The sequence below is a fragment of the Astatotilapia calliptera genome, chromosome 4, assembly GCF_900246225.1.
Source record: "Astatotilapia calliptera chromosome 4, fAstCal1.2, whole genome shotgun sequence".
NCBI classification, from domain to species: domain Eukaryota; kingdom Metazoa; phylum Chordata; class Actinopteri; order Cichliformes; family Cichlidae; genus Astatotilapia; species Astatotilapia calliptera.
The window spans coordinates 13394501-13407322 of record NC_039305.1 but is presented as its reverse complement, the minus strand read 5'-3'; the positions used below and the strand labels follow the sequence as shown (position 1 = coordinate 13407322).

Below are 12822 nucleotides of genomic sequence, written 5' to 3'. Positions count from 1 at the left end.
GCCAGTGAAAGCGATGTGAAAAAATTGTCCGTGGTAACATTTCTGCCCTTGTCTAGGAATGGTTCCATCAGCCTCATTACTACATTTTCAGAAAGTCTCTCCCCAGTGGGACGATTGGGGTCCTTGCCAAGATATGGGAAGACATTGCAAATGTACTTGGATTTTAGGTCGCAAGCCACCCAAAACTTGATCCCAAACTTGTCAGGTTTACTTGCAATATACTGCAGGAAACAGCACCGAGTCTTTGATGGGAAAAGCTGTTCATCAATGGTGATATGTAGACCAGGGTTGTAGCACGTGATGCAGTTGGTGACAAATGATCCCCACACACTGGAAATTGCAGCAAACTTGTCAGTCTTTGCTCGATCACTGCGGGTGGACTTGTCATCAAAGCGTAGGTGTTGCATGATGTTTTGGAAGCGGTTTCGTGCCATAATTCCAATTATCTGTGGGTTTCCCAGGTTTGCTGACCAGCAGTCATTTACAGATGGAAGCCTGCAAACCCCCCGCAAGATCACAATTGCAATAAATGCCATTAGTTCAGGGAGGTCCATGAACCAATGAACATGCTCCGTTTGCTGTGCATGTTGAATAGTCCATTCTTGAATGCTACGAAGCATGTCAAGAGTGACGAAACACAGGAAGCTCTGAAGGCGACTCGAGATACTTCTCCTGGCCTTAGCCGTTGGCTCTCCATCTGCAGCGTACGCTTCTATTGGGGTGAAAGGGAGACAGGTCCCCACATGTTCTTCACGCCACACTGTGCCATCTTTCGCTGTCTCAGTCCCCAAACAAGGTCTCTTTTTCGGTGGAGAAGCAGTCTCCTCATCTGCAGTGTGAACAAATTGAAATTGTGAGCAAAATGGGAAGGTCAAACAAAATCACAAATGCATGCATAGATACTAATTATAATTCCAGTATCTCCTCCTCTGTATCAGAATAATGTCTGAAATATCTTACTTACTAACTACATCCACTTACTTGTTTGAAATGAAAAAGGAAATAACATGAAATGAAACTAACCGGAAGACTGATCAGACAGCTCTGAGTCCGAATCCGGCTGAACTGCTAGGTCTTCTCCATCCGAGTCACAAGGGTCGACTTCCGTCAGGATCATTTCCAAGGCCTGCTGAGTGGTGAGTCTTCTCTGCATTTTCTTTCCTTGGAGAGGAGGTCCGTACACCAGAGGATTCTTCAGGGCGATGAATTTTCTTTCCTTGGAGAGGAGGTCCGGTTGCTCGATTTGCTCCATTGTGGCATCAATCAGACCACTGGTATAATGTTGAAATGTACTCACTCACTTTTTATTATTATTTGTAAATATGTGTACAAATGGTTGGTTTTTTTGTACTGTTTTTATCAATAAATCTCAGCAACAAAGGAAATACACCCATGTGTGTTGATTTCTCCCTAAGACGGCAAACTGAAACACTCCAAGTTGGTGACTTTTGGAGATTTATTTCCCTGGATGATTGAGAATGCATCAAGATGAAACACAAAAGGAAGTTCACAGCTTTTAGCAGCTCCCCCACCCCCTCAATCACACACCCCCACTCCCCTCCCTCCAGAATTCCTACTTAACAGCCTAATATACATATGAATGACTAGCCAATTTAGCTTCCACTTCCACCATTTGACTGCTCTCCGGGTTTTATAGGTAGAAAGGTAGAAGCCTGGGGATGCTAGTGGAATCAAATTAGAGGTGAAGACAAATCACACTGTGTGCATGAAAGACAAAAAAGACAGCAAACAGCTTTTCAGAATAAATTCTTATTATCAGCAATAATATACTGCAGCCTAATCGGTTTCTGCAGCATATGTAACATAAAGATTATAGCCTATACTTAATACATTCCAAACACACATACAGACATATCATTATGTTTCTGAAACGATGCAAAAACATCTATACAGTAATTAATGGAGAGGAGGCGAGTAAAATATACATCTACAAAAAATATATAATTTAATCCTGTTTGATATAGAGACAGACGTTAAATTGAGACTGCACGATCAACTCAACAACTCTGAGCATCTGCCATAGTCTTCTAGTTATACTGTGAAAGCTAAAGGTTTAAACAGTATATTAGAATAAATGTGTAGCGTGTTGGTTAAAAAAAAAAGAGCTACTGCACACAAAAGTCCAGGTGTTCAGTTCAGATCTCAATTATGTGCATTTTTTAAGTTTCGAAAAAGAAACGGAACAAAAAACTAAATTGAAAATGTTTCTTTAAATTCCGGAGTAGTCAGTGTTGTCTGAAACAGAATCTGGTATGTACAGAAAAGAGAAGCAATGAGATTTATCTCCTGATTCTCTAGTGTTTTTCAGCGTCCTCCATGAGCCTGCGGTCACTTTATAATACACACAGACACACACAGTGTAATCGATTAGTTGTGAGGCTAGCCCACTGCTGGGCTAAACAGCAGCATCTGTCCCGCTGAAATGACAAATCAAATCACATCGCAAGACAGTGCAAGATCTCACACTGCATATGCCCAAGAAATAAGATAAAATGCCTTTTTTTAAATAGGAAAAAAGTATTTTGAGAATTAAAAATGACATAAAATAGACATTTGAATATATAGTGACATCTTCCTCCAAACTTTGAATATATCTCATCATTTGCATGTGCGATTGTTGACTGACACAAACATATAATTGCATATGCAGAACATGTTAACAAACCCTCGTAACACACTATATTAATACCTGATGATCCCACAGCAGGTTACGCCACCCTCGTCAAAGAAGGGGCTGCTGTTAAGACTACTGATATTAGCCAGGATCACGTGTGGAGGGTGTCATAGCACTTACAAAAGGGTTGATTATAATGTACATGAGTTTATATTAGTTGAATATGTCACTGTTAGCTGGAGGTGCCTACAGCACAGCCTGTGCTCTTTCTTTAGTCTTTTCCTCCTCTAGTCTCTTCATGGCTTCGATCACTGCAATCTCTTTGGCCTCTTTCTTCTGGTTCCTCGCCTCAAACAGCAACCTGAGTCAAGGGAAAGTTTAAGTAATATATAGTAAGCCTAGTTTCAAACAAATATACACTCATTGGCCACTTTATTAGGTATACCTGTTCGACTGCTCGTTAATCGAACTAATGTAACTGTAAATGTTAACTAACTCCAGGTTAAAAGGTACCATGATTGCATCAAGATGTACGATAAATTTACTACATCTGATTGTTTTACCTGTTTTTGATTATCCTTTGCACGATGGCGTCCGTAGTGAGGCTGTTCCCGCTGTCAACAGTGCGCAGGATCCCTTTTCTTCTGGGCTCCTGAGTATTAAGGAAAAACTGTAAGTAAACACTTATGTATGTGTTTTCATAAAAATAAAAATCGCAGCATATTTGTGGGAGTCTTACAGCATAAGGGTCAGATCCATCTTTGTCGGGATATATTTCTGTCTTTCCGTGGCAAACGAGATCCACCTGTGGAAATTAAGTCACGTGTTTCACTGTATTATTTCTTCCTGTTACCTATGCAGTGATAAAAGTTAATTATAGCATGTGCACGTACCTTAAAATGATCCAGCAAATCTTTTGTGACAGCAAACGGTGCACCGATCACCACTTCTGACACATACTGTAGAAACAAAAAAAAAAGAAAAAAAGAATATAATTCATAGATTTATAATCAATGAACTTTCATTGTTCTGTGCTGATTGATAAAGTTTAAACAGAACTTACTCGACAAGCCAGGACGCTGAGAGTCCTCTCGTGGACATTCATGATGGGGTAGTTTTTCCCTTTGTAGCGATTCACCTCCTGAATGATATGAACGCAAGCATTGAGAAATCTCAAAAGGAGGCAGTAAATGTCTCACAAAGATATAGAAATACTGACCTGATCAAAGTGTAGCCCCACTATAATGTAAGGCTTTTCTGCAAGCTTATGCACGGCTTCCAGAAAGTCCACATGGCCAATGTCTGGTAGGAGACTAGTCAGGAATGCATTCCAAATACTATTGCGTAGCAACTGTTTTATGATTTAAAGGGAAAAAAAGGTTGGTGTATAATCAATTCTAGCAATTATTGTGAGGTTAACAAAGGATACGGAAGAGATCAAAGGCTCCTGCCACATAGATTATAGTTTCTCCAGGTTGAGGCTCCTGGCCTGAGGCAAACTGGATGATTTTCTGAGATGTCTGAAGGAATTGAGACACCCCTGTCCAGGGACTATGGCCCTTCTGGTCAATCAAGAAAGAAGAAAAAGAAGTGTAATGTGACAAGTAGGAATACAACAGATTTACTTCAGTATAGCTGGTAGTATTAACAGGGACTAGAAAGTATTTCTCTGATGCTACCTTTTCTTCAGTGGTTCCATTACAACTCCAGAATTGAAATTTTCAGACAGACACTGCGTCTACTTTTACAATTAGGCTTAAAACTTGTTCTTTTAATAACGTTTACAGGTAGATGTTGCTATAGGCTGAGCCTGCTGTGACGCCCTGAGCATTTCCTCAGAACAGATCACATTCTGTTAAAAGGGGCTTCTTCATTCTCGCCATTACCTTGCTGACAGGACAAGTCAGATTTGTGGAATTTTTTTTCCTATAAGACACTAGGGTCCTTTACCTTACAGCATAAAGTATCTTGAGGCAACTGCTATATAAATAAAATTGAATTGAACTAAACTGAGTATTGCCCCTACATATGAGACCAGAATTAAACTTGTGCTGCATCACTGCCACCCAGTGGTGTAAGTGGTCAATGTCACCTTTGGTCAATAGCAGGCCTACAAATCCAGAATGCATTTATTCATTCCTCGCCAAATTCACAGCATTACTCTTCCACTCTTAAATGTGGAGAGACCCTCTATTTCTTTGAAGCTGTTTAGAGCCACAGCATGCTGGCTCTGAGTTACTTTCCCCATCCAAAGAACAGAAGTGGCATTCAGTATTGACTGGAAAGGCCTTCCACTTGATTACAAAGTGGGTCCTAAATCAAAGACCTTTATTTAATTATCTCTGACATCTGGTCCAAACACCAAAGTTTGCTACTTAAATAACAAAACAGTTAAGTAAGAGGAAGTCAAAGAGCCAGCAATCTTTGGTCAAACACACCCAGCTGAAAGGCTTGACTTTGAGCTGAAGTTTTGATATGAACTGGCTCATAAGGAAACCATCAAATGAAGTAGAAAATTTACTTACTTTTCCAAAGTTATCTGTGTGCTCCTGATAGTCTGAAGTGTCCTAAAACAGCAGATAGGAGAAGTTTAGCTTTGTATTCTGATCTGAGCTCATACAGAGAGAATCTGGTGATACTCACAATGTTGCTGTGGTGGGCTTTGGTCATCAGCAGCATCCTGCCAACTAAGTCTGTTGTTGAAACTCCCTGGGTTCGCTTGCACTCCCTGTAACATCACGGCACAGTATGTAACTTTAAAAAAAAGAAACATCCCACCCTGGCTATGCTTATTTGGAAAGGAAAACTCACCTGTACCGTCCTGACTTCTTCACCTCTTCATATGTATCTTTTCCATCCACAGTTAATGTTATATCGTCTGAAAGAACAGCATACATGAGTTCTTCTCTAAACTTTAGAGAAATACAGCTGCCTACGACTCCAGCTACGTGTCTAAATAAGGACGTAGGGTGATGATATTCCATACCTCCGTGCACACAGAAGTCACAGTTGTACTTGTCGAGGGTCTCGAGGGTGGTGACATAAGGAGCTCCTTCCACGACCTCGTCCACCCATTTTATGGCCCGCACCATCTTATATCTTTCTTCCTGAGTGAAGACTGGGGGACCCTTGTGCTTTGAAATCTCACCTTGCAAACAAAAAATAAGTAGAGTGATTGAGACACTCGTAACAGATGCATTTCTTCTTAAGTTGAAAGAAAGGTTGCTGCTATCTGTGCCGGCCCTGACCGTCAAGGCATTCTGTGTTATCACAATGTCAGAGTGCCCCAGTGCACTCTGTGCACCACAGGAGGGTGGGGCACAGCTAAGGCGCCCTGCTACTGTCACAACAACTCTTTCTAAGTGCAGTGGATGCAGCTGGTGCCTGACTGGTAATGACAGGACTGAGGAAGATATACAAGCCCTGCAGGTGCTATGGTAAGGAGAAATAGCAGAATGCATTGTATAAGCTAGACTATGCATAACAAATGCAGACAGAGGATTTCTGTTACACATGTACATGTGTAAGGGACACATATATGTGTACATTATTTTGAGCCTTACTGTCTGTGTGTACTCCAACAATGAGGTAATCTCCCATGGCCTTGGCCTGCCGCAGCTGGTTGGAGTGGCCGTAATGTACCATGTCATAGCTGTAAAGGAAAAACACATGAAGGAAGAGTATGATTACTCACAAAAGCTCCCTTGTAGTCAGGTACAGTGTATAGAGCAGGGGTGGGCAACTCCAGGCCTCGAGGGCCGGTGTCCCTGCAGGTTTTAGATGTGTCCTTGAACCAACACAGCTGATTTAAATGGCTAAATTAGCTCATCAACATGTCCTGAAGTTCTCCAGAGACCTGGTAACGAACTAATCATGTGATTCAGGTGTGTTGACCCAAGGTGAGATCTAAAACCCGCAGGACACCGGCCCTCGAGGCCTGGAGTTGCCCACCCCTGGTCTAGAGGGATGAAGTAAAGCATCAAGCTTGAATTAGAGCAAGAAGATCTGGCAGCTGTTCGTTGCATAACTCCTCTTCAAAATACCATATTTCTTTTATTATTCCTCGTCATAACAAGTAAGCCAAGAACTTTTTGGTGAACCAGATAAAAGCTGGGTGATATGTTTTAATTTTGAAAAACAACAATGTTGACAATCTTTTGAATCTTTTTTTGGCTCTTTTGAAAACTTGGATGTCAGATCGTCTTTATGCCCTCCGGATTAAAGTGAAATTAAGCGCATTAATAAAAGGAGTTTTAATTCATGGATTATAACATTTGAAAAAAATACTAGTATGAATTTATACATTTACAAGGTTCTTTTAATATAAATCAGTTGGTATCAACCACAAACATATTTAATCAAAGTCTCAAAAATTACAAACAAAATGTCAGTGGGTGTGTGGTTTCGCTTCCTCTTCTCTCCTCCCCTTGCAGGATGCCATCTGTACATAATTAGATTAACACATATTGGACACTAAGATTGTAACACAGTAATCTAGCATAGTGATCGAGAACAGATGGGCATTAGGCCTCCATTGCTATCACTACTGCCAACAGTTGACATCCTGTTTTTCTTTCTGATCTACTCTGAATGCGATATGTTGGCGCTGATATAAACAACGGAGTAAGCATGTACTCTGATGAAGGAAACTGCAGGTAACACAGAAAATGAACTGAGGTGGATTAAGATTAAAGTACGTTAAATGAGCCGCTCCTCATTTTTTTTATGTTTAGCTTCTACTGAGCCAAAGGGGTCTTAAGCAATAGTTAGCAATAATTAGTTTGGCAACTTTTAAATGTTTCTGCATGACGGTAATCCCCCCCAAAAAACTCCACAATAAAAGACTATCAGTTATAGATTGACATTCCCATTACCAGATTGCAACATTATTGAAGCAGTGTGGGATCATCTTGATGGACAAAAGAAAATAACATTATTGTATTTTATATAAACTTTTTACACTATTGTATTACACATTTGCATTCTCATGAGGAAATCCCAGAACAGCACTATGAATAGCATCCTAAAAAAATCAATAAGAAAACAGCTCCACCAGGGCAGAAACAGATCCCGTGTTGTTCTGTGATGTCAGTCTACATAGCTAGGCTACGAATAGCGTGCACTGCACTGAGCATTGACAAGAAATTTTAAAAAGTAACCAGAATTTTGATCGTGATCACTGCTCACTAAAACCAAACAAACTAAAAAAAACTCATCAGGAATTAATTTTGTGTTTGTGTCATGTGCTACCAATCTGCGGAAACAGGATCAACGTGTGCAGGCGCTGAAGGAACAGAACTGGCCGTGAGAAAGTGACACGGGAGCATTTGGAGGTGAATGATATGAGATGAAAACTGAGACCCGGACAGCGACAGGAATAATGCTTTTACAGGTGCTAAACTATCTTATAACATGCGACCATATTCCTCTTGTATTTTTTAGGAGTGGATCATCAAGCGTATCACTGGAGGATGATGAAATATTAATTAGTGTACTCTGTTAGGAGACACCCAAACTGCACCTAAGCTTCTCAGTATGAATAACAAACATCTCTGTACAAAAGTGTAGAAAATAGTGGATCTGTAAAGATCATCATCTTCCTTTGGTTTAAATGGACTCTAATGCCACAGTGTATGAGAGGAGATATGTTACATACACTCACTCGTATGGACACGAATGTTAATTTTGAGCTGTTAATAATTTCTTTGAACAGTTCTTTTTTCCAGGGTAGAAAAATACAGCATAGATTTTTGATGACTTCAGAGTTGTGTCAACACAGGGTCAAAAGTATAAATACAGTCAAATAACTTATTAGTGGTACTGAAGGTTCTATAATGTCTTTTAACTTGACAAGTCAAGACCTATTAACTTCTCGTTAGTGAACATGTTTCACTAGAACAGGCAGTTTCTTTTGAAAAAATTCAAATTCAACTAAATTTGCAGCTGCTCATATAGGCATGTTTCTATGTGAGCAGCTGCAGTGATGATGACTAATCTACTTCTCCAAATGTCTTCTGGAGAAACGGTTAATTATCAGACAAGACATTGAACTATTTGGCCACAATGACAGGGTAAGTTTGGACGAGTAAAGATGAGTACCACCGTACCAAATTTCATGCATGGAGGTGGTAGCATCGTGCTCAGGGGGTGTTTTGCAGCCAGTGGTACTGGTACATTGCACAAATTGAATAAAATAATGAAAAAAACTCCCTCCAAATTCTTTAACTTTATCTCAACTCAGCAGCTAGATGGTTGAAACTTGGACAAATTAGTGTTCCAGCGGGATAATGATTCTAAACACATCAAAACTTGTTTTAGAATAAAGTAGGCTATCACTGAGCTTCTGAAATGGCCTTACCAATGCCCAGACTTCAACTCTATTGAACATTTGTGGACTAGACTTAAAAGGCAGATCTGTGCCAAGAAACCAATCAATTTAAATGAACTCTACAAATTCTGTCAAGGAAAGTACTCAAATGTCCAACCACAATTATAGAAGAAACTTGTTGATGGCTACCAGAAGCATGTGGTTAACGTGTGACTTGCTGAGGGACATTTAGCCAAATATTAGTGGGGCTTTATGTATATATTTGACCTGCATGTGTGCATACATGCATAGAAAGTATGAAATAAATGTCATCTGGCGCCCAAAATATAAATAATTAAAGATGTATAGTGTACAATCATTACATGCTGGAAAAAGAAAAGTTCAAAGAAATCATTAAATCCACAAAATTAACAAAATTGACATCCGTGCCCATGATGAGTGTATGTAAACGTCTGATTACAATTTATGAGGCTGACTGATTAAAAATTCAGTGGTTATCTCTCAGGACCAACAGTCTCAGATAATCCTGGGATGAATGAACACACCAGTACTTTACAAAGGCTTTGAATAACCACTTTACAGTCTTGCTTGTACCTCAGCAGATAGTGGAAATAGACTTTACACTCTTCCTTGATGATGCCTGTTTGACAATTGATCTTTAGCCCCGGTCACCTTCTTTCACAGTGACAAATAAGAACAGAGAAACAAAAGGAAGAAGAAGACGGTGCAGGGTCAGAAATATCTCAGCAGTTGAACTGAATGTGCACTTTCCTTGGACTTTTTCCTCACAAGTTGCTGACACAGCAGGATATCAGTAGGAACATGGCGATGTACTGTACAGTTAGCCTTCGGGGAACAATGTGCTCAGTGAGAGGCACGGCCGCACAAGCTGTGGACGGCCTGAGCAGGTGTGGGCTGGAGGGGTTAAGGGGGTTAATGACAAGAGCTCTGTTGGCATTGGCTCTCTGTGCATGCTCACCCCACCGGTTAATATTCCGGCATCCCAAATATTCTGCAACATACCATCAAACAGCTACACAAAAATGGCAGGATTTCTACAAGAGAAAGCCACCATAATCCTTGCCTTCATACACAGAAACTCAAACCATCTATTTTGCCGCCGCAGCATGACACCATCAAAGTTCGGTCTTTCTACCAGTGGAGACATTTGACAGCAAGCTCAGTTAATTGTGCTATTTGTGTATTGAAAAATGCCCATTACAACTACAAACAAACACCTTCATCATATGGCTTTTTTTTTCATTATATTTTCACACATTTGCGGAGGTGACAACAGCTAACATGAGAAATTTCTTGTGAAATATTTTCACTTCATCAGCTAATGTTTGCAGCTCTTTTTAAACATTTTATCACATTTTCTAAGAAATCGGACTTCAATGCTCCCTGTTTATTCTTAAGCTACGGACCTTGGTGCGAACAGCCACGTTTTTTTCACACGGAGGTCAATGGAATGGAAAAGGCTGGGCTGTTGTCGAGTTTTTCAAATTCCACGAGAACCACAAACAAAATTCCATCTGCATCCATTGTTTCTGGGATGGACATGGATAAGTCTATAACCCCTCTAATACACCCATAGTTATATAGGAGTATGGATTAATGCCAAATGTGTCTTTTACTAAAGAAACCTTCAGCAATCAATATGCAACTTTTATGTTCTGTTGAGATGGCGATGGCAAACAGATATTCCCAGCACATGCTCTGAAGGGGAGTTAGCTTCACTGTGAGCTCACCGAAAAGTGCCAAGGTGACATGTCTGAAATACTAAAAGGCTGACCAACAACCATGAGTGCTTCTAAAATAACATTTTCATACTTCAGATTCACACTGAACACCTCTGTGCTCGTTGCATGACTGGTTACGACAATTAACTGTGACTATCAGAACTCAGCTGCTCTTACTGGAGGGCTAAGTGATTTACTTGGATATTTTAACACCACCAGCTTAATTAAATTATTTAAAACCAGAGTTACTGTTTTACTTCTCAGTCTGACTGTTGTTTGTGTACTGTATACTGTATATATATCATATTTAAAAGTGTGACATTAGAGCTAAAGAAGCAGAGCAAGCAAAAATCGAACTTTGTCCTGTCATGTACATGTTTGCTGTTCTGCAAGACAAGAGCTACAATTCATATCTGTGATCATATGAATCGATTACCTGTATTACATCAAAGAATGCACAAATAATGATATCACAAATCAGATATGATTTTTTGTTATTCCATTACTTCACACAGAAGCAGACACCCCGTTTTACAGATGTCATTAAGGAGGCGTTACAGTTATTCCGAGTCAAGATAAGGATAAGTGTCCTGGGATGTTTCTCTTTTAATTGCCTCTTACCCAAACTAAGGCACATGTGATTGTAATAAGCGTAATTCTTCAGGTTTCTCAGAGAAACTCTTCACTTGCCTCTTTTTGCCATTTAATACTTTACACACACAATTCCTTTTTCTACTCCATAGAAAAAAAAATCTTTAAAATGAAAGTAAGATCAATACCAACTGGTCGCTGCTACGAGACCAGTAAATACACCTAGTAATGATAGGAAGTCGCAGTAAACTGTAAGTAGATAAAATAGTAATCAATTAACTACTTTGGTTTGTCCTCTTGGCTTCTCACATGACCTCTTCAAAATCCACCATAAAGTGAACTACTCTACAGACTCTGGTCACGGTTAAATGGTTATGAGCAAAGGCAGCTGCAAAGATCACATCTGTGCTGATGTTCTAATAATGTCCTTACTGAGAAGAGCACTAAAACTGGGCATGATGACGTGATTGACCGATAGCAGGATATACACTTTAAGCAGCATCCCCACTCAAGAAGTTGTGTGCATGCTGATACCAGTGAAGAATGAAGCAGCAGCGCTGTGAGCGTCCTGTAACCTGCAGCAGGCCTGTCCAGCAGCAGGTATAATGCTGCCACATCCAATGAAACGTGCTCGATGCAAACAGTGAGCATAACCATAATGCCGTGGTATCTTCATCACGCATTTAAGAACTCACCAGCCATCGCACCACACCCGGATTCTTCGCCTTCTCTTCTCCGGACTGCAAGCTGTAGCGCCCGGGGTCGTGCCTGCGTCTTTCCCGGCTGCTGTGTTCACTTGGTGATGGTTGTGGTGATGCCCGTTCTTGATCATTGTGGATGTGCTGACTGTGCTGAATTTGCAGCCCGGAGCGGGAGACGGACTCTCGTCAAATGAGGCGGTTACCGGACCGTGTCGGTTCGTGCGTGTCCCGTTTCAGCAGGACAGCCGGTGTCTGTATCAGCAGCGGCGAGGCAGCAGCAGTAGTGCGTTGCGCCAATGCCTCCTCTACCGGCGACGCAGAGACGCACGACGACCTTTGCGTCAAGCTGATCAAAAACGCGGATGAACCAGAGAGGAAAGGAACACCATTAATAAAACCCGGTGTGTCACATCGCTGCGCGTTGGTTTTATTTTGAAAAGTCTGGCTCACAGCCCCACGTTTATTGAGGCTCACTTGACAGAGGTCTCATCGTACGATGGTGCCGCGTCCGACACATTGTTACATAATAGCGGCGTTTTCCACCGTCAGGTGACGAGATCTGGATTCCAATATAAAATAGCAGCCTCTGCATCTTTGATGAGCGGAGAGGTCATGATAAGCTTTGCTCTATATCTCCAGTACACTTTGTTTTGCTCACAATTATCTCTGCATAAATAACAATAATAATAATAAAGGTAAGGATTAAAAGATTTTGTAGACACTGTAATATTTTATTTTTTCCCCATTAAAATAATAAAAAAAACATTTTTAAATAAGCTATAGCAGCCAATTTTATTAAAAAATACGACCATCTGATTTCATAAA

The 12822-nt window shown here is 40.5% G+C and overlaps 1 protein-coding gene across 2 annotated transcripts; it reads right to left on the bottom strand.

The window, feature by feature from the left end:
- Positions 1–1909: 1909 nt before the first annotated feature.
- On the bottom strand, positions 1910–12290 carry LOC113020711 (ethanolamine-phosphate cytidylyltransferase-like). 2 transcript variants are annotated; one of them, XM_026164910.1, is made up of 13 exons: positions 11992–12290; positions 6199–6287; positions 5622–5783; positions 5447–5513; positions 5279–5363; positions 5161–5202; positions 4065–4197; positions 3855–3937; positions 3699–3776; positions 3529–3594; positions 3375–3440; positions 3199–3287; positions 1910–2996 (listed from the first exon to the last, which is right to left on the bottom strand). In XM_026164910.1, exons 1-13 carry the CDS (start codon positions 12126–12128, stop codon positions 2882–2884), a joined length of 1212 nt encoding a protein of 403 aa, XP_026020695.1. In that variant the 5' UTR covers positions 12129–12290; the 3' UTR covers positions 1910–2881. The 2 variants fall into 2 exon arrangements, with proteins under 2 accessions (XP_026020695.1, XP_026020696.1); XM_026164911.1 differs by lacking the exons at positions 6199–6287; positions 11992–12290 and adding an exon at positions 6330–6409.
- Between the last annotated feature and the right edge of the window lie 532 nt (positions 12291–12822).